Genomic DNA, 21,360 nt, shown 5'->3' on the forward strand with positions numbered 1-21,360 from the left:
GTTGTCGGCGGTGGTATAAACATCCAATCCTTATAGTGTGTGATGTGAGCCCCTTTTTACTTTAAAATTCATTTCTCTCGTTTGTAAAGCAGCTATCACAATGCGTAATTTTTGTAAAAAGATATACAAATAACAAAAATTAACATGCTTTGAAAGACATAAATGAATACTCCCACGTGAAAGTTTAATTTAGAAAAAATTTTACTTAACCGCTTGAATTTTTATCACTTTTACAATTACTTCCTTGAAGTTTAAATACTCTAAATTTAGTGTATCAAACTTTTCACTTTTTATAATGTCACCCACCATTAGGCTTTTCCGTTAAATCATGTAAAAATTCTCAAAATACCCATGTTTTTTATTATAAAAAAATTTGCAAAGATTCAAACGTGGGTATTCTTGCAAATTTTGTTAAATTCTTAACAACTTCTGATTCTTTGCAATTTTTTTTTTTTAAACAGAAAACGGGGGGCATTTTGGTAATTTTGACAACCCTTTGTAAGGATTTAATGAAAAAACCTAACAAATGGGTGATATTGAAAAGGCATTATCCTCTTTCAAGCAGGCAACCCATTGCTGAAACAGATTGTCTAAAAATCTTACAAAATCTAATTTCTGCAATTGTAATTGATAGGTAATTCTTTATTAAGCACACCCAATGCTCACAACATCCTGCCCAAATGCACAGAAAGTTAATGCACAATCTCCCATCTTGCTTGCTATTTGTCTTCAAAAACAATATTTTAAGCCTTTAAGGTATACCCATCTATTGCAATCCATCCCAGCCCATGATTCCCATACTTTTCTAATTTCTAAATGTTCCATGCAAATCACTAAAACCATTTTCTGGGGCTGGAATCTTGGAAAAGGAGTGGGTTGATTCCAACTTCGTCAAGTAGCTTTCAGCATATTATTTATTCAACAGCCCAATTTCCTTCCATTTCCATTGGAAAATATCCCAAATCCTTCCTTCCCATTATCTCTCATTCCAACATCACCTTCATATTGTAACTTTCTCAAACGCCTTAAACATGGGTTCAGGGTTCCCAAAACTGAAAACTTCCTTGTACCTTCTCATGAAGTCCCCAACATCTTCCAAAAATTATCGGATTTAAAAAACATTCTTAACAAATGCAGCTCAAAGGTTATAAAATATGACTAGGAGAACTTTGCTGAAAGTACTTTTGGGATTGCATTATACTCACTCACTTTGATTCTATGTGAGAAATTTACCAAAATGTCACCCCAACAACTAAGGGTCTGTTTGTGATTGCGTTTGTGGAACCTTAAAGTGCGTTTAACATTCAAAAAGTCCATTTGAAAAAAAAAAAAAAAAAAAGTATTCGTATGGTAAAAAAATTAAAAGCGCTTTTAATGATCCAAAAAACCTATAAAAATGGTTAAAACGCACTTTTGGCAAAAGTTTTAAAATGAAGCTTTTTCCAAAAAATATTTTCTCTATTTCTCAAACGCAATCCCAAATAGACTCTCTTAAAAAATACATAGCTTTTGCTTTTGATGTCTTTATATTTTAAGAGGAGTTAAAACAAATGTTAAGCTTAACTTTTGATAAAGAGTTTGATAAATGATTTTTTTTTTTTTTTTTTTTTGTGGATTTTGTTAAAAATTTAGAGAAATGTTAAATATGAAGAGTTTGATGAGGATGGTCATGGGGCTTAAAAAATACTTTTAGTACATAAAAGCTGTACCAAACAAAAATCTAACTTGTCTGGTAAAAAATTTTAAAAGTATATATTTGACTTTTTTATTCTAAAAATTGCCAAAATGTACTTTTGGAAAAAGCTTAAAAGTAAAGTTTTTTTTTTTGCAAAAGTTTCATTTTTAAGTTTTTTTCAAAAGTGCGTTTTTGACAATTTTAACTTTTTAAACCCTTAAAAGCGCTTTTAATTTTTTTTTACCAAACATCTACTTTTGTCTTCAAACGAATTTTTTAAGTGCTAAACGCACTTTTAGGCCCCTCAAATGCACGCACAAATAGATCCTTAGTAAATTTTTATAGTACGCACATGAAAAAAGTAAAGAAAGTAAAAAAATAAATATGGGTACACAACATGCGGAGATTGATTGGAATGGTCTTAGCTCTTGAATATTCGGACCAAAAAAAAAAAAATTCTTTAAGAAGGTCCCAAACATATGATACATTATTCTCTATCTGAGTGATGTTACACATTATTCTTCTAACCATTTCTTTTACAAATTTAATGATAGATTCACTTATCCATATAACAGATATGGATGAAAAATAGGATCATCGATAATTTTTTATCATATCTCTATCCAATTTTGCCCTTCACATGCTTATTCTCTATTTGCTTTTATGGTCACTTCAATCATTCCAAATTTATTTATACTTAAAAAATATACAATATTTAATAATATTATATTTATATTTTAAAAAACTCTAGCGTACGTGAAGCACAACTTGACTAACATGGTCAAGATGCTCAAACTTGTGATGAGGGTAATTGGCAATTCAAACTTGAAATGATGATAATTTTTTTTTTTTTCTAGTCTTGTCATGATTGTAATTGGCAAAGGAGGAGAGACAATTTTTGAATTGGGAAATCCAGATCTGAATTGACTCCTTTGCCAATTGCCAACAAAGAAGCTAGATCGAATAAATCCAGGATTCAATAATGAGACTCATGGAAAATTGGAAATCACGGGAAAAATAGTAGAAGTAATTTATCATATATATCAATGTACCAAACGTTGTACCAACCGTGATCCTGAGTGGAGTCATTGCAGGGATATTATCCCAATGAATTCATTATACAATTGCTAATGTTTTTAAAGGAATTATTAGTGTCAATAATTTGTCTATAATTTTCTCATATTCTTCTACAAATTTAATAGATTAATCACGATTCATCGTTGATTAGTCCACAAATCTAATGGTTTATTTGTTAGATGAGATGAGAAAAATATTGACACTAATTATTTCTTACGGTTTTATTTCAAAAAACTTTACAAAACTCTCTTACACTTTCTTGGGTTTTGAAAGTACCGTTAAAGTTAAAAAAACTCTCAATTAAGGGGATCAAATTTTCAATTTCTTTCGATTACCCAATTCCGTTAAGATTTTCCATTAATTTGTGTCAAACGCCCAAAATACCCATGTTTTTCATTATTAAAAAAAATGATAAAAAAAAAAAGATTACAAAGATGTTACAAAAATATTGCAAAGATTTTTTTTTTATAAATAATAATAAATTTTTTTTTTGAATTTTTTCATTTTTTATTTTATTTTAATAATAAAATACGAGTATTTTGAGAATTTGACCGGATTTAATAAAAAATTCTAACCGATAATTAAAAGAAACAAGTGAAAGTGCATTGAGCTTTACTGAATGATTTTTTTTTTGAAAGAAGGAAAAAACGTAAATGTGAGACATAATTAATGGGGGTGTCTGTCATAGCAACAGCAAAGGAAGTTGCTCATAAATGTGACAGATTGTATTATCAGCCATGGCAATCATTCGGCTAATGAATCTGCCGATGAATTGCTCGGAAAGGAAAGACACACAGAGGGAGAATATGGGAAGAACCTAGAATATGCTATAAACTTCACCATCGTAATCAATTCTGGAATAACAAAAATAAATTCCAACGTTCACCATTCTTGTTCGGATAATTTAGACGGAAGCCATTAGTTCGAATTCATTTTTTTTCTTTTTTGTTTGGATATATTAAAAAAAAAAAAAAAAAAACCATTCACCATTGTTATCCGACATGTACTTTAGGACGAGCATATTCCTACAAGTCACTCGTGTCTTTTTTGTGTCACTTTAAAAATAAGATCACTTTTAAAAGTATAATTTAATCAAAATTTAATTATGATTAATTACAAATTCAATGGTAATTTTAAAAACCACCTTATTCTTAGAATGACACATGATGAGAAATACAATGGTAACTTTAGTATTACTCTACTTCTGCTCATAGTGTACAACTTTACATGCATCAATATGCTTACTCTCTTGTGTTTTTTTTTTTTTTTTTTTTTTTGACATGTCCGCACAAGGAGGGGGAAGGGGGATTCGAACTAGTGACCTCCGCTTCATTAAGCGTGGTCCCAGCCGATTGAGCTACCTCTTGGGGACACTCTCTTGTGTTTTTTAATTAGAAAAAGTATACATATCCCTTTAAACTAATACTCAATTTGTAAAATTTTTTATTTTCTAATTAAAGATTGTATCAATGCCTTATGACAAAAATACCCTCAATAAAAATTCACAAAAAAAAAAAAAAGGTGGTGACAGACACACCACTGCTTTTTCCCCCTTTCTTGAATTTTAAAAATTCACAGGAAAGCTTTGCATTTTGTAATGCTAAAAGTAAGATTTGTGTTCTTCTTTTATTCGAAAATGATGTGACTTTTAAAATTGTCGTTTGATTTTGGATGATTATTATTTGATTTTGATCTAACACTAATTTTAAACACCACATTTGAAAAAACATAAAAGGACACTTACTTCTAGCATTAAAACATGTTTGAGATTGTGTTTGAGAAATAGAACTTTTAAGTAAAAAAACTTCTTCTTTTTTTTTGACAAAAGCTTCGTTTTTAAGTTTTTGCTAAAAGTGTGTCTTGTCAATTTTTGGACTTTTTAGACCTTTAAAAGTGCTTTTAATTTTTTTTTTTTTAACAAATGAATGTTTTTTTCTTTAAAAACTTTTTAAATGTTAAATATACTTTTACACCCGTCAAACACAGCTTGATTGGACCGGACATATATAGTGTTTTTTTTTTCTTTGAATTTGCTTGAATGGTGGCTAAAAACTTGATGCACGTGCATGCGCCGAGATCCAATGCACCATTGTTTTATGCATGAAAAGCATGATAGTGGAGAGACAATGAATTACGAATGTGGTCGTACAATCGTAAGGGCCTACGCTTTTCTTCCTTCGCAAAATTACGAATTCCCTTTAATCTAGTCTTCCTTTCCCACTCCCACATGCGTAACACGACAGCAAGTCAAAATGGATGGTCTAACTTCCCCAATACCCCACTCCCTACTTTTCTTCCCATTCAATCAAACCCCTCCCTCGTAGAATTAGGGTAGTGGGGGGGACATTTCAAATTTGGACTTATATCGATTTATTGCTGACATCACTGATGATGTAAGCATATTCTCCCCGAAGTCAAGTATATCTTCTCTGTTTAGGACTTCAAAGCCCCCTATTAGGTCACTATCACATAAAACCTTGCCACATTAGGCTATACTTCTTTTTAAAACACGAATCCTATTCTACTAATTTGTTGTCCGAATTATTAATAATTTAAGCAACTGTTCAAAACTTGCAATGGCAGGTGGATCTTACTTCTAAAAATCTCTATCCATGATTCATATGGTTGAGTATTGCATAAGAACACTAAGCTCTATATATAATAAGCGTTTTATTGGGCATTTGACTATTTTATCTCAAATCAATTGGTGTTCAATGAGATAAATCAAAGCAACTTTTTATGACATTCGAAATTGCATTTCACAAGGTAAGTTTTAAAAGCCGCCCAAGTGAGCAAAGCGGCATTGTTACACTTGTACACTAAGGCCAACAATCTCGACAGTAATGCAAGAGAATTTGGGTGGACTGTCCGAAACTTGCTATAACAGATGAGTTTTATAAAAATTCTATCACATTGACTATCTAAATTACTAGCGACTCAGACAACAAAATTGCTATCCAATATCGTATGATTGAGTGTTTCGTAAGAACGTAAAACTCTAGGTACGTATTGTGGTTGGCCTTGCCAATACAACGATTGCTAGAGATGAACACAAATGCTACATGGGTACGCAATTTGCAAGGATGTGATGCTGAACACCCTTCTCAACTATTACTTTGTGTCTAATTCTGATGGGTGAGTTTTTGGCCTGGACGAGCCTAACATTGCAGATATTGGATGAACTTTCCTGAGTATCTATCTGCTACGCCATGAATATGAATAAGCCAAATCTAAGGTCAATTTAAAGATATACAAAAGCATGAGAAACACAAGTATCAACATACTGATATATGCCCAGAAGAAATGGACAAAAATGATATTATTTTTTTTTTGGGCCACAAAAGAAAAGAAGAAGATAATATCAATGGAAGGTCTGAAATCACCCCCACTAAAGGGATCAGTCGATATTTGCTATAATATCACATTTGGTTGCCAATTGTCAATTATTATCAACATACCATGGCAGCAATGCTAAAATACCTTCTCTTCACTCTGTGGATGACAATAACAGTTCCTCTGTTGCTTTACTGGGGTTCCCCTTGTTTTCAAAACTCTTTGCCGTTTTCCCAAATCAGAATTTGTTGAATTTTTGTTGTGTAGTATAAAAGTTTATTTGGGTCTTTAATTTCAAAAAGTGTGTTTGACAAAATCGTAATTTGACTTTCAAAATTGTAATTTAGTCTTTTTAAAATTTTGAATTCTACTTTTCTAAATCGCAATTTAAAAAAAAAAATTAAATTCCAAATAATTCATTTTATGCTATTTTGTTTAAAATTACACTTTTTATCTATGAAATTGCAGTGTCATACGCACCCTAAGATTATATTGGCCGGTATTAACCCGACTCATTTAATTAAACGGATCAAACTTTTCAACCCTAACACATTAATTTTGTATTGAATTTATGTCGAATTCTTAGTGTCGTTGCAAAAATGTAGGTCCTAAATATTGTTAGGTGTGAAATTCGAATTAAAATTTAATTCAAACCATTTAATTAAAGGAATGAAATCCACAACCCCTAATGTTAATTCGTAGGTCTGTAAAAAACTGTGGGCCATACGGGAGAGCATTTTACAGTTATAAACCTGTTTAACTGAAATAAGTGGCCCCCACGTTATTATTCGAGGTTATATCGTCATTTCACATGACACGTCAGCTTGTAAAATGGTTGATCCTGGAGAACTATTGAGTCGGCTACGACGGCAGTGAACTCACCAACAAAACATTTTAAAGGATTAAAATAAACAAAAGCTAAAGAGTCAAGAGCATGAGCCAATCCATTCATCCATACATCATCACCACCGCATACCATACATAACATAAATTAAATACAATATATTAGAAATAATAATAATATTCGCGCCGACTTGGCGACGCAACCAACCCGACCCTCTATATATTCTCATCGCAGCCTCTAATTGGTACTCTTCAAACAACCGTTCTAGCAATTACGAAGTCATACAATTTGACGAAAAATAATATTTCCTTTGCCTCCTAACAATGGGCGAGGTTAGTTTTCGAAGTCTCTCGAGCTTCACTGTATTCCAATCTCATGGCCTTCGTTAAATCCTTCTGTAATGTGTTGAAATTGTGCAATGTTCCGTTTTTCGTCTTCTAAGCGTTTTTTTTTTTTTTTAATTATGGCAACAGAAAGATGGAGGAAAGAATGACGGTGAGAAGGCCGCCGACAAGAAGGACGACGGCAAGATCACCGCCGTTTACAAGGTGGACATGCATTGCGAGGGATGCGCCAAAAAAATCAAGAGAGCTGTTCGCAGTTTCGATGGTATAACCAGATTAATTATTCTATTGTTTGTTGATTTTTTTTTTTTAATCCGTTGTTTACCAAGTAAACTGGGAATCGTTCTCATCGGTCATTCTCGGAAATTTCCCCGAGGATGAATTGGAGAAGTAATTGTGAAGCAATCAATTTTCTCCAACAAAATTTCCTAATTGTTGACGATTTGTGTAGGTGTTGATGATGTCAAGGCGGATTGTTCGGCCAACAAATTGACGGTAATGGGGAAACTGGACCCCTCCGGAATCAGAGAGAAGCTGGAGCAGAAGATCAAGAAGAAGGTGGAGCTCGTGTCACCGCAGCCCAAGAAAGACGGCGGCGGTGACAATAAGCCCAAAGAGGAACCAAAAAAGGAAGAAAAGAAGAAAGATGAAAAGAAACCCGAAAAACCTAAAGAGGTACACTCTCTTAACCTGCGCCTCCTTGCTGAATCTGGATCCACACGCGCCTTTGCAGCTACGAATTCTGTAAAAAAAAAAAAAAAAACTGAATGAGTTGCGGCGTACTCACGGCGCGTGTTAACCCCACGTGGTGGTCCGTGACTTGGTTTATTAAATCTCACGTTACCACGGCGCGTGTTAACCCTACTTGAATTTTGCATTTTTTAAATCCGATTTTCTCAACTAATTATGACTTTTCGGTGGTGCAGAGTACGTTGGTTCTGAAGATCCCACTGCATTGCGACGGTTGCATTCATAAGATGCGGAAGATCATCCAAAAGTTTGACGGTGAGATTACTATTCCCTCATTGTTTTAAATTATGAAAAAATTAAATTATTTCTTAATATGTTATTATTTGAATTAAATTAAATTAAATTAATCGGTTAGGGTGTTGCAAGCAAATAGATTCTACAGAATATTCGATTCTTTGTGTGACGCAATCCAATTCATCTCATGTGCGCAGGGGTTGAGAAGGTTGACATAGACGCAGGCAAAGATCTGGTAACGGTGAAGGGCACAATGGACGCGAAAGCGCTGGTCCCTTATCTCACGGCGAAGCTGAAGAGGAGCGTCGACGTTGTTCCGCCGAAGAAAGACGAAGGCGGCGATAAGAAACCAAAGGAAGGCGGCGGCGGAGGAGACGGAGACAAGAAAAAGGAAGGCGGCGGTGGCGGCGGAGATAAGAAAGAGAAAGAAGGTGGTGGCGGCGGAGATAAGAAAGAGAAAGAAGGTGGTGGCGGAGATGCTGCGAAAAAAGAGGAAGGTGGAGGGGCCAAGGTGGAGTTGAGCAAGATGGAGTACCATGGGTACCCCTACGCGTCACCCACGTACTGGAACGGGGGGAACGTGTACGATCAGAATTACCCGGTGGAAGTTCATCATGCTCAGAATTACCCGGTGGAAGCTTATCAGGGGTATGTAAATCATGGGTACGGGAACGAAGGGTACGTGAATCAGGGATACGCACATCAGGGATACGAGCTGCCGCACCCCCACGCCCACGCGATGCACGCGCCTCAGATGTTCAGCGACGAGAATCCCAACGCTTGTTCGGTGATGTGAGACAGAGAGAGAGGGAAATCAACGGTGGCCGATCAAAGATTTGAAAAACACTGTAAATAAGTGGAGGGGGGGTATACAGAGATTGAAAAAAGTAGGAGTAAATATGTGAAATTACGGATGAGGACAAATAGTAGAGCTCTAGAATTTTGGAGTTCTAGAGTAGGTTACCCGTTACAGTAGCCAGCTGGTATGGCCGGTTCAGTAGCGGGTTCGGTTGTTGGTTGTCGGTTTATTTGTCCTTTTACGGTTTAAATTTTGTACTAATTTTTTAGAATATAATATTAAATAAACATATAATATGTTATTCACAAATAACAAAACAAATAGGTTTACGATGATTCGGCGAAGGTTCGTGGTCTGGACAAATCCACGTGGTTTTGAACTAATCAATTTATATTATTATTATTATTATTATTATTATTATTTTAATCGGCGAAATTTGTAGTTGTAGCTGGTGGCATGATGGCTGATTGAATGTGTGGGACTAGCAAGTAGCAAATATGATAGCATTTCTATTCAAAAATGGGACCATCTCTTGAATTGGAGTCGGTTGGTAACTAATATGGGACCAACCGATATTACCTACGGAAAGTAAAAATAAATAATAACAAGGTTTCAATTTTTGCAACCACACAATGTTGTAATCCACCACAATCACACAATATATATATATATATATATATATATATATATATATATATTTTAACAAATTTCTAATTAAAAAGGGTCCGCACCCATATAAGTCATTTGACACGGGTACATACAAGTGTATATACCCCACATTAATACATTGGCTTCTAACATAATTCTAATAAATTTTTATTTTTTGGCATTACAATTTCATAACATTAAAGGAATATGTTTTCTTTAGCTAAAGTATTAGACTGTGTTTAGATTGAGAAAATTTTAGATTGTATTGATGGTATTGTAATTAGAGAGCAAATTGCTGTTGTTCGATCTATTTATTCATCAATGAAGAATATATTTGTTAAAAGAAAAAAAAAAATCATACCATTGAAGGAATACATATTTAATCAAATAATAAGAACTTCTATTTTACTCCAAAAAAAAAAATGTAACGTTACTCTTTTACTAAAGTTATGAGAAAATATTTTAGACTATCTCTTGGATGACGTTTTTTTTACTATTACAAGTTTGAATGGCCATTTATTTTGGGGACCAAGAGGCAGGAGGCAGGAGGCCATTGAAATCTACACCTTCTTTCCATGGCAATAAATGCTAAGAGCATTCCCAATGGAAGAGCCAAATGTTACTTTTATCTAGAATAGCTCTTCAAATATTCAAAAAACCTCCCACATTGGATGAGCCAAAAATATATGTAAAATAGATATTTGATTAGAAGAGCTAAAAAAAAAGTTAAATGTAGCAGCACTTTTTAAGGGAGCCATTTTATTTTTTAGTGTTTCTCTCTCCTACTTTATCTTTTTCCCAAATCTTTTCCCACCTTTTTTTTAGAAATATAACTAATCGGATGTAGAGACACTTAAAAATGACTTAGCTAAACTAGATAAAAGTGAGTTTTGAAGAGCTATTTTACATAAAAATATGGCTCTTCCATTGGGAATGCTCTAAAGGGAAGTTGGTGCTCAATTTTAGGGGGCGTGCTAGCTATAGATTTAATACATTTTCAAGATAATGTATTTAAAGCAGCTGACTCAACTTATATTTTATAACTTAAAAGACAAAAAAAAAAAAAAAAAAAAAAAAACTTATATTTTATAATAAACTAAGGTTGATATTTGCGCACGATGTCCATGAAAATGATATCTCTTATTATAAACAATATCACAAAAATTACAATAATAAGAAAAGTGGCTCACGCTTTTTTTTTTTTTAATTATTTTTTTATTTAAGGATTAAGAATATAAATTTCTTATAAATTCCGTCGTAAGAATTTCTCAAATTCAATTTTCAGATGTATCATGTGTTTTATGAGCATGTAAGAAGTACATTTTTATTATTGTTATTATTATTATTAATGCTATTAAAAAAAATGTGAGAAGTACATGCTATTATATGTGATTCTCACATGCTAAAGGGGCATGTGGATATTCATTTTTAAAGACTGAGTTGAAGAAATTTTTTCTACAACCTGACTTTTAGAAAATTTACGTATGTGGCTCTTTACAGCAATGCTTATATGGTGAAAGCTAATGTGGTATGAGCCATTATGTTCAAACCTATATGAAGAATATTATCTAGGGTGGTGCTTTAATGCTCTAAGCACGGGCGGAACTAGTATTTAAAATTTGTGGGGTTTAAACTAAAATATTAAAAAATTTGGGGGAGTAAAATTCTAATTTTTAAAACTTTTGGGAAAAACATGGTGGCTTGGGGGCCGCCCCTAGTCTAAGTAAATTTTCAAAGTGGGTTAGAGTCCTGCACTGAAAATCTTCATACCTAATTAGTGTAAATCATATAAATTCTCATTGATCATTGTGGGGCAATATTAGGCTATGACTCATTCTTACTTGAGAGAGCTCTTACAGTTCTCACTATCTAAGCCCTTCATATACCGTTCTTAGTGAATAAATGCTACTATGGTCACACCTAAATGTATGATATGTTGAAAACCTATATGAAGAATGATTATTAGTTTTTTTCTTTCTAAAATCTTGAAGATATGTTCTAATTATCACATTTATCAGATACTTCTTGAAGACATTTGATGGGCACAACCGCAAAAGAGTCGAGCACTAATAATTAATGGATTCGCAACAAGCCCTCTTATATAATAATAATAATAATAATGAATGACTACTAGTTTTGATTTAACAATATTTGCCATATAAAGCATTAAAGCCTGCTAATAACGACCCTCAAAATTTAATAGTAAATGCTAAATTCAAAATCAAATTAAGTTCAAGTTTTAATGGTAAATGCTAACAATTACGACTTCAGTTGTACATTGCCCTATTCCCCACGGAAAAGGGTATTTTTTTTTTTCTTTGAAAACGTGGATTTGCGACTTGACATTTAATAAGAGGAAGAGTCTTTTTGTTTTTGTTTTTTTTAGGTCTTTTTGTACGGGTGTTGAATGGGAAAGGCATTCTTTGAGTGTTTGGTTTAATGGACACTAAAGTAAGGGAGCAGGCATGGAAAGCATAAAACCATAAGGAAAAGGCCAAAAGATTTGTCATGAAAGAGGCTTTTAAAAAGTTTCGGAACATTTTTTAATGCTGGAAAAGCAGCAACATAAAGAAATCAGAAACAAGCCACGTATTTTTATTTTATTTTTTGATGTTGTTGTTTGATTTAACCCATGAATGAAATAAATTTTATTGTATCAAATGACAACATAGGTTTGGCTGTAGCTTTCAACTTTCCAGGGTAATTCTGTTGATCCTTATGGGATATTCAAGAAACCCACTATGGAATATGCAAAATCTGGTCCTTGACAATCCCCTTGCTAGTATTGAATTGATCAATTCTTGGCAAAAGAATAAAAAAAAAAAAAAAACGAAACAAAACAAAAAAGAGTTGAGCCATGTGCTTAAGAAAAAATTAATAATATTAGGTGGATTCTAGTTCTACAATATTGGTAGTGATATACTAGATACCCACCCAGCCCGCCCAAGCTAAGCTTGTAGGCTCGAGATAATCAAGCATAAACCATGAGCCCCCGTTAACCTATAGGAGTTAATGCACCTGGACAATAGTCGTCTAAAAAATAGTTGAGGATGTGACGCATAAGATAGTTGACCTATAATTTTATCTTAATTGTTCCATTATTTTTTACAGCAAATCTGGTAATATCCATGCCTTGTGGGCAAGCATGTAATTGCGCATGATAACGGCTGCAGCCTGACAACAAGCAAGGAATTTGATGCCACAATCGGCCAGAGGTCGTACTCCATTAGCAGGCAACACCTGGCCAAAGGCGTACCACGCCAGACTAGGATCATACCCTATTTGTGGGCAACACATAGCCGAGGTCATACATCATTCATTGGCGCTTCATATAAGAGGGTTGTGTAGCCACCTCTCCCTCTCTATATCTATATATTTTTTTTTGTAAGTAATGAATTAGCTCATACGAGCAACTGAAAGTTTGAAGTAAATGTTTTCTCAAAGTGAATGTGTGAAATCTTAAAAGATAATACAAATTAAAAACCTTGAAGCTCATTATTAGCATTATATAAGGAGGGTAGCAATCTAATTAGTCACATACTGTTTGAATATAAGTTGAGAAGCAAATTTTGGAGCTATGGTTTCTTAAGATAGAGAAGAAACCATCAACCCAATATGCTATTATTTATATTAGTGGATCTTAAAAATGTAGAAGGCATTTCTCTTTCTCTCTCCTTATTCAAAAACCTCCCCCTCTTAGATCTCAATCAAGGAAGAGGGAAAAGCATAAGCACTTTCCTCTTCTCCCCACCACAATCCTTACGTTTTTCTTTCACCATTTTCTTTTTGTTACTTCCCTTTTTTATCCTATAGTTTTTGCTGGGCCATGGATCAGCTCCTAAAGCCCAACGGGTCCCAAACCTGACCTAAGCAAGACAGCATACCCGACATGGCCTTGGCTAGCTTTCCCCAAGGAGGTTTCGTAAACCGAGGAGGCCTTGGACAAGAGTCCGAGACTACTCCTCGGTAGGTGTCGGATGCCGAACCCAACTCGTCGGAAGCAAAATAGTCAAGAGCCAAGGGTAGATCAGTCATTTTACAACTAAGGATACGCAAGTATTCAAACTAATACAAGTGATCATTATCTCACCTTCGAAAAAGCTCTCTACAGCATAGATGACTATCCATATACAAACTACCCCTACACAAGCGGGATAAACAGTTATTCAAATTCAAAAGGTTATCTAACTCAAAAACCTTATCACTTGTCCCAGGATTCCTACCCTTATCAAATAACTGCGAAATAGATATTTAGGGATAGGAATCCCGAGACGTTGCGGGAAACAAATTCTACTCCATGCCTATAAATACAAGCCTCGATTTCAATCAAAGGTAAGCGCAATCCTAGCTCTAAAAAACTTTGGTTGCTTGTACACTCTTTCCTTACATTCTGACTTAGGCATCGGAACTTCCCCGCAGGGACACTACTGGGGGCTCTAATCCTATTTGTTCTTTGTGTGTGTAGCCTGAAGTATCCTCGAAGCTCTCAACACCCCCCGCAAGGCGTGCCACGTCACCATCTCAAAAAATTGTGTATCAACAATTTGGCGCCGTCCGTGGGAACCTGTTTCATTCGTTTGATCAATTCTCACTCTACATTATTCCGATATAGTGACTACACGTTCCCGTTCTCAATCAGGGCGTCAAGCCGGCGTGCCTCGCAAGGCAACTGGAGTTCCTCCTGATTTAGCTGATTTCATGAAGCAGATGACTGAGTCCCTGAATGCTTTACAGAAGCAAAATGAGGATCTCGCCACCAGGCTCACGATTGCTGAAGGTTGAAATAGCCGGAGGGATTAAGAGCAGGAGGAAAGGCGAACCAAAAAACGTGAGGAAAGGCGTGAGAAGGAGAGACACGCCAAAATCTGTAGAGGGAAGCTGGCCCAAGGTCATGATCACGAAGATGATATAAGTTCAGTTCAAGCCAGCCATCACACAATTGTCCAGAACAAAGAAGATCGTCAGCAAACAAACCCCGAGAGGTCTAGTCATACTAGATCTCGAAGGGAGCAATCTCCTCACCAGGAGGATCGCCGTACTGAAGGGCATAACGAGAGCAACGTTAATGCTGACCTGTAAAATCTCAAGAAAAAGTATGAAGAGATGACTCGCCAAATAGCTAATGGCGGAGAGCAATCCAATGGAGAGGAACTCATGGAGAACATGAATCTGCCCTTCACCACTAGGGTCATGAATTATCCCTTCCCTGACAAGTTCAAAATGCCCCAAGTCAATAACTATGATGGCACAGGGGATCCTACAGAACATATGGAGAGTCTTCGTGCGCATTTTATCCTCCACAGCACCTTAGACGAGATTTCTTGCAGGGCTTTCCCCCTAACTTTGGCTGGAGTGGCTAAGGATTGGTTCGGAAGGCTCCTAGCCAATTCAATAGATAACTTCAAAACTCTAGGGCGCCTCTTTTTAAGTGAATTCTTAGCTACTCAAAAGAGGAAGAAGAATCCGGCCTATTTACTCTCCCTTGTTCAAGGGAAGGAGGAATCATTGAAGGAATTCATGCTCAGGTTCAACCAGGAGAAGCTGATGATTGAAAGCCCAAATGAGTAGACAGTGATCGATGCTTTGATGCATGGAGTAAGGGCTGAAGGGCCGTTGATGGCCGACTATCGAAAGTTTCAAATTAGTGACTCTTAGTCAATTCATGAAAAAGGTCGAGGAATACATTAATCAAGAAGAAACTGTAAAAGCTTTCATGAATTCTCAAAGAGAGGAAATCCAAGCCAAGAGTAGTACTGTTAAGATAGTATTGGCTAGCGTTGGAAAGAAAGAAGAGAAGAATGTGAAGAAATCAGGAAAGGTGGCCCCATCATACCCGAGGATGGATCCTCAAAAACTGCAGAGCTCGAGGTTCACTCCACTGAATACTAGTATGACTAAGGTATTCATGGAGATCAAGAGGGATCCTGTCATCAAGTGGCCGAGCAAGTTGAAAGGCAACCCTAAAAGATGTGAGTCACGTGACCCTCAAAAATTCTGCAAGTATCATCGTGAGCATGGTCACTTAACTGAGGAGTGCATAACCTTGCGGCAAGAGATTGAAAATCACATCAGAAATGGGAAGTTGGTGAGATTCCTGGCAGATGAGCGAGATTGAGGGAGAAACTAGGAACTCCCGTTACTCGAAGAAAACCGAGAAGCCAGGTCGAGGGATGATCGGTATGTTGAACCAATGCACAATCAACAGGCAGAACCGAGACACGCTAGGGATGCCCATCTGCCTCGACATCAAGATGTAGTGATGGAGATCCACACCATCTCAGGAGGAGTAGCTGGCGGAGGAAGGTCTAGTTCCTCTAGAAAGGCTTATGCAAGAAGAACGACAGCTGATAGTGAAGTTTTGTCGGTAGAGAGACCTTCAAAGTTTGCAAAGAAGGAGTTGATGACTATATCATTCTCTGAAGAAGACACTAGGGGGGACATATTCCCCCATGATGATGAATTAGTAGTTACGCTAATGGTTGCCAACCATAAAATCCACCGCATCTTAGTGGATAATGGTAGTTCAACTGATATTTTGTACTGGCCAGTCTTCAAGCAGATGGGCGTTGACCGGGATAGGATCCAACCATTTGATTCACCTTTGGTAGGGTTTGCAGGAGAGCAAGTCCAGCCGATAGGACTCATCTCTCTCTCGGTTACTGTAGGGATAGCTCCCAAGCAATCTACAGCCATGGTGGATTTCTTGGTGGTAGATTGACCATCGGCTTATAATGCAATTATTGGTTGACCATCCCTCAATAAGTTGAAGGTTGCAACTTCAACTTACCATTTGATGATGAAGTTTCCTACGGAGAAAGGGGTCGGAGAGGTGAAGGGTATCAAACCTCAACGAGGAAATGTTATAACATCTCCCTAAAAAAGAATACAGATCATGGTCCGTTGATAGTCGGCACGGTGGGTAGCAAAAGCAAAGACCCCCCAAAAGGGGAACTGGCCGAGCCATTAGAAGACATGAAGCTAGGGGAAGGCAAAGTGGTGAAGATCAGAACACAACTCGCCTCGAGAGTCCGAGACGCTCTCGTAACCTTTCTCCGAGGGAACATGGAGGTATTTGCATGGACTCACGAAGATATGCTAGGAATCAATCCCGATGACATTCTTCACTAGCTTAATGTGTAGCCAAGCATGAAGCTAGTGAAGCAAAAGCGAAGGAAGTTTGCCCCAGAGCGGAATATGGCCATAGCAGAGGAAGTAGAGAAGCTACTCAAGGCTCGATTTATAGAAGAAGTATACTATCCCGACTGGTTGGCCAATGTTGTGCTGGTCAAAAAAACCAACGGAAAGTCGAGAATGTGCGTGGACTTTACAAGCCTCAACAAAGCATGCCCGAAAGACAGCTTTCCTCTGCCACACATTGATGCTTTGGTAGATTCAACAGCTGGATATGGCATGTTAAGCTTTATGACGCTTTTTCTGGTTACAACCAGATCTACATGCATCCAGAAGACCGTGAGAAGACCGCGTTTATCATTGACCGATGCCTGTACTGCTATAACGTTATGCCTTTCAGTTTGAAGAATGCAGGAGGGACATAACAAAGACTGGTTAATAAGATGTTTTGAGACCAGATCGGGCGTAATATGGAGGTTTATGTTGATGACATGCTGGTTAAGAGTGTGCCACTAGAAGACCATGTAGACGACCTGCATGAGACGTTTAGAACATTGAAGCAGTACGGGATGAAGTTGAATCCCGCGAAATGTGCATTTGGAATATCATCGAAAAAATTCATCGGTTACAGGGCAAGGAATAGAAGCTAATCTCAAAAAGATCCAAGCAGTCTTGGGCATGCAATCCCCTAAGAGTATAAAGCAACTTCAATAGTTGACGGGTAGGGTTGCATCGTTGAACCGATTCATCTCTCGGTCAACCGATAAGTGCCTTCCATTCTTTAAAATCTTGAGGAAAGCATTTGAGTGGTCTGAAGAGTGTGAAGAGGCTTTTGAGTAGTTAAATAAGTATTTAACAAGTCCACCCCTGTTAAGCAGAACTATTCCCGGAGAAGCACTGTATTTATACCAAGTTGTCTCCCAAACAGCAGTTAGTGTAGCCCTTATCCGAGAAGAAAATGGCATACAGAAGCCAGTTTATTTTATTAGCAGAGCACTGAGAGGAGCAGAAGAGTGGTACCCTCAGATGGAGAAGTTGGCATTTGCGCTAACTATCGCTTCCAAAAAGCTCCGCCCATATTTCCAAGCTCATACTATAAGAGTCTTGACCGAGTATCTATTAAAGAAAGTACTCAGAAAGTTAGATCTGTCTGGCAGATTAGCTAACTGGGCAATCGAAATCGGAGTATTTGATATTGAGTTCCTCCCGAGGAACGCTATTAAAGGATAGGTATTGACTGATTTCTTAGTAGAATTTACCAATCTATCTGTCACCCAGGAATGGCAGAAAGACGAGACATGGGTAGTCTACGTAGATGGATCCTCTACAAGGAAGAATAGTGGAGCATGTGTAGTATTAATCACCCCGGAGGGGGAAGAGTTATGCAGCTCCTGAAGGCTGGAATTGAAGACAACTAATAATGAGGCCGAGTATGAGGTAGTTTTAGTAGGACTCGGTTTAGCTCGTGAGATGGGAGATGAGTTTATCAAATTATGAAGCGATTCGCAGGTAATTGTCGAACATATCCGAGGAGAATTCGAAGCCAAATGAGACAAAATGAAGCAGCACTTATCAAAAGTACAGAGTTTACAGAATTTGTTCAAAAATTTATGTATTATGAAGATTCCAAGAGAAGAGAATGAAAGAGCTGATCAGCCAGCTCGAATGGTGTCGACAGCCGCCAGTGTCACAGAAGAACACGAAGGGCCAATTCAAACTGTAACACGACTTGCCGTAGCCGAGGCGGTCTAGGTCTCGGTTACCGAGACTATACCTGGGTGGCAGAGGAGCATAAGGGAGTACTTCGAACAGGGGATTCTTCCCTCAGATAAGAAGTTAGCAACTCAGGTGAGAGCTAGAGCTGCCAGGTTTACCATTATTAATGGGACTCTGTACAAGCGAGGCTTCATGCTGCCACTCCTCAAATGTATCTCCAAGGAAGAGAGTGACTATGTCCTCCGTGAGATCCATGAAGGTATCTGTGGCAATCACTCGGGAGCAAGGGTGTTGGCACATAAAGCAGTTAGAGCCAGTTTCTACTGGCCGAAAATGAGTCGAGACTCAGTACAGACATTGAAAAATTATGACCAGTGCCAACGCTTCGCCAACATTATAAAAAAACCCCCAGAAGATCTGAGTTCAATCTCTTCACCATGACCCTTCTTACAATGAGGGGTAGATATAGTGGTGGAATGGGGGTGTTCGATTTACAATTGTAATAGTGAATTATTTCACCAAATGGGCAGAAGTAGAAGCCCTAGTAAACATCATAGCCAAAAGCATAGAGCGGCTCTTGTGGAAGAACGTCGTATGCCGGTATGGTATTCCACATGCGTTTGTCATTGATAATGGGAGGCAGTTTGACTGCGAGTCATTCTGAGAATGGTGTGCGAAGCTTCATATAAGAAACTACTACTCTTCTCTAGGTCATCCCTAGGTGAACGGATAAGTAGAAGCTACCAACAAGACAATTTTTAAAATTTTGAAAATTAAACTTGGAGATCGGAAGGGAGATTGGGCAGATGATCTTCCAAAAGTCTTGTGGGCATACCGAACAACGAGAAGAACTCCAACCGAGGAGACCCCATATGCCTTGGCTTTCAGGATCGAGGCAATCATCCCAGCCGAGGTAGGCTCGGGTATCTGCCGAGTTGAGACCTTCCATCCCGAGACTAATGATGAAGGCCTCAAGCTACATCTAGACTTGCTGCAGGAGAAATGGGACCAGGCCCAAGTAAGCATGTCAGCATACCAGGAGAAAGTAGCTCATTATTTTAACAAAGGGGTCAAGCATAGAAGCTTCAAGGTTGGGGACCTGGTTTTACGAAAGATCACTATTGCCATCAAAGATCTTACTGAAGGAAAGTTAGCTCCAAACTAAGAAGGACCCTACAGAGTGGTCGAATGTGGAAGAGCGAGAGCTTACCACCTTGAGAATATAGAGGATAAAGCGCTCCCCAGGTCGTGGAATGCCGAGCACCTCAAGAAGTACTTTGTCTAAGTTATTATAGTAAGGCGATTCTTGTTTGATTCTTATTTTCTTTGTAATTTTCGTTACGTTTTGTTAAATAAAAGAATCTCCTGAAGTTTCAATAACCTTTCAAGTATACCAAAGACAAGGTAAACAAAATCACCCTCGAGGTAAACGGCCAAAAAGCCATCGGAAAAAACTTAGGAACTTCTTGAGAACGAACTTGATGAAACATAGTTCTTCGAGAAACAATCCGTAAAGAACGTAAAACCTTCAAAGAATGTGCGTTCGAAGAAGGTTAAACCAACAACCCGTAAAGAACGTAAAACCTTCAAAGAATGTGTGTTCGAAGAAGGTTAAACCAATGGCCCGTAAAGATCGTAAAACCTTCAGAAGAGGTGTGTTCGAAAAAGGTCAAACAAATAGCCTGTTAAGAGCAGAAATCCTTTAAAAAAGGTGTGCTAAAAAAAGGTTAAACAAAACTCGGAAAAAATAACTTATCAAGAACGTAAATCCTTCAGGAAAAGGTGTGTTCGAAAAATGTTACACGTTTTTTCCGAGAATGAACACATAGCTAAAATTACGCTACTAAATAACGACGACAAGACAAGATAAATGAAAAAGGATGCATTTCATTAAAGTCTTGAATTTTAAATTTTTGATATACTAACTATTTTATTACAAGCAAAACAAGAACACACTAGCCCTCTTTTGGGTCTACAGCTTGAGCCTTGGCAGCGGATGGGGTCTCAGCACCGTGTCCAGAAGCAATCCCTTCACTACCCGAGGACTCCTCGAAATCCGAAAATGGCTGATGAGCAAACTTATCAATCCCCACGGCATTAGGCATCAAATCTGACCCGAGACGATAAGCTGTTTTAAAGCTTTATCAGAAACAGGGATAGTCTCAGGCTTCACCGTGCTATTGTATGGGCAGGGTCCTTGGCCCAAGACCAAAAGGTCTCGAAACCAAGGATGATCCCATCTGTCCAGGCACTGTCCGGAGTCCATGAAGCGTGCGACAGCTATTGTAGATAGTTGGAAGATCGGGCCTCGGCTTCTTCTAATCGTAGCTTCTTTTCATCAAGCTTTCCTCGAAAGAATTTAAGCCGCTCCTCGGCAACTGTTTGACCTTCGACGACCTCTTTGAGTTTGGCATTGTGACTGCCAGCCTCAGCCTAAGAAACCTTCAGCTGCTCTAGAACTTCTGCATGCTTCTCTTCGAGTTGATGCAGATCGTCTTTAATGATAGAATGATCCTCTTGAAGCTTCGAGTGTTCAGCACGAAGGGTCTGCAGCTCAGAAGACAAATTCGAGACTCTATACTTGGCTTGTGTAGGCCCAGCTTGAGTCACCGACTGTAATTGGCCGAGAAGAAGCGGCCCTTTATCTTGTCGAGCTAGCGTGTCCCTTAATTTGGTGTTCTCAACTTCAGAAGCTGCAAGTCTACTCTGAAGGCTCTCGGATCCCGAGGCTGACTCTTGGGAAAACTTCTTGAAGTAGCAGTATAGAACTACTGACTTCATGGCGCCCTGCAATAAACAAAGTTGGTCA

General features: G+C 37.5%; 1 protein-coding gene across 1 annotated transcript; it reads left to right on the forward strand.

The window, feature by feature from the left end:
• Nucleotides 1-7,154: 7,154 nt before the first annotated feature.
• LOC132191841 (Heavy metal transport/detoxification superfamily protein) lies at nt 7,155-9,391 on the forward strand. The gene is made up of 5 exons (XM_059606955.2): nt 7,155-7,261; nt 7,403-7,538; nt 7,725-7,948; nt 8,200-8,278; nt 8,455-9,391. The coding sequence occupies exons 1-5, from the start codon at nt 7,253-7,255 to the stop codon at nt 9,051-9,053; spliced, it is 1,047 nt and encodes a 348-aa protein (XP_059462938.2). The 5' UTR covers nt 7,155-7,252; the 3' UTR covers nt 9,054-9,391.
• The last annotated feature ends 11,969 nt before the right edge of the window (nt 9,392-21,360 follow it).

Source organism: Corylus avellana, chromosome 10, assembly GCF_965113065.1.
Source record: "Corylus avellana chromosome 10, dhCorAvel1.hap1.2, whole genome shotgun sequence".
In the NCBI taxonomy this organism is placed as follows: domain Eukaryota; kingdom Viridiplantae; phylum Streptophyta; class Magnoliopsida; order Fagales; family Betulaceae; genus Corylus; species Corylus avellana.

What these genes read in the sequence shown, in the direction of transcription:
- LOC132191841 (XM_059606955.2), top strand. An exon ending in AGCTGTTCGCAGTTTCGATG is followed by an intron (nt 7,539 to 7,724) that starts GTATAACCAGAT and finishes CGATTTGTGTAG; the next exon opens with GTGTTGATGATGTCAAGGCG. An exon ending in GATCATCCAAAAGTTTGACG is followed by an intron (nt 8,279 to 8,454) that starts GTGAGATTACTA and finishes TCATGTGCGCAG; the next exon opens with GGGTTGAGAAGGTTGACATA.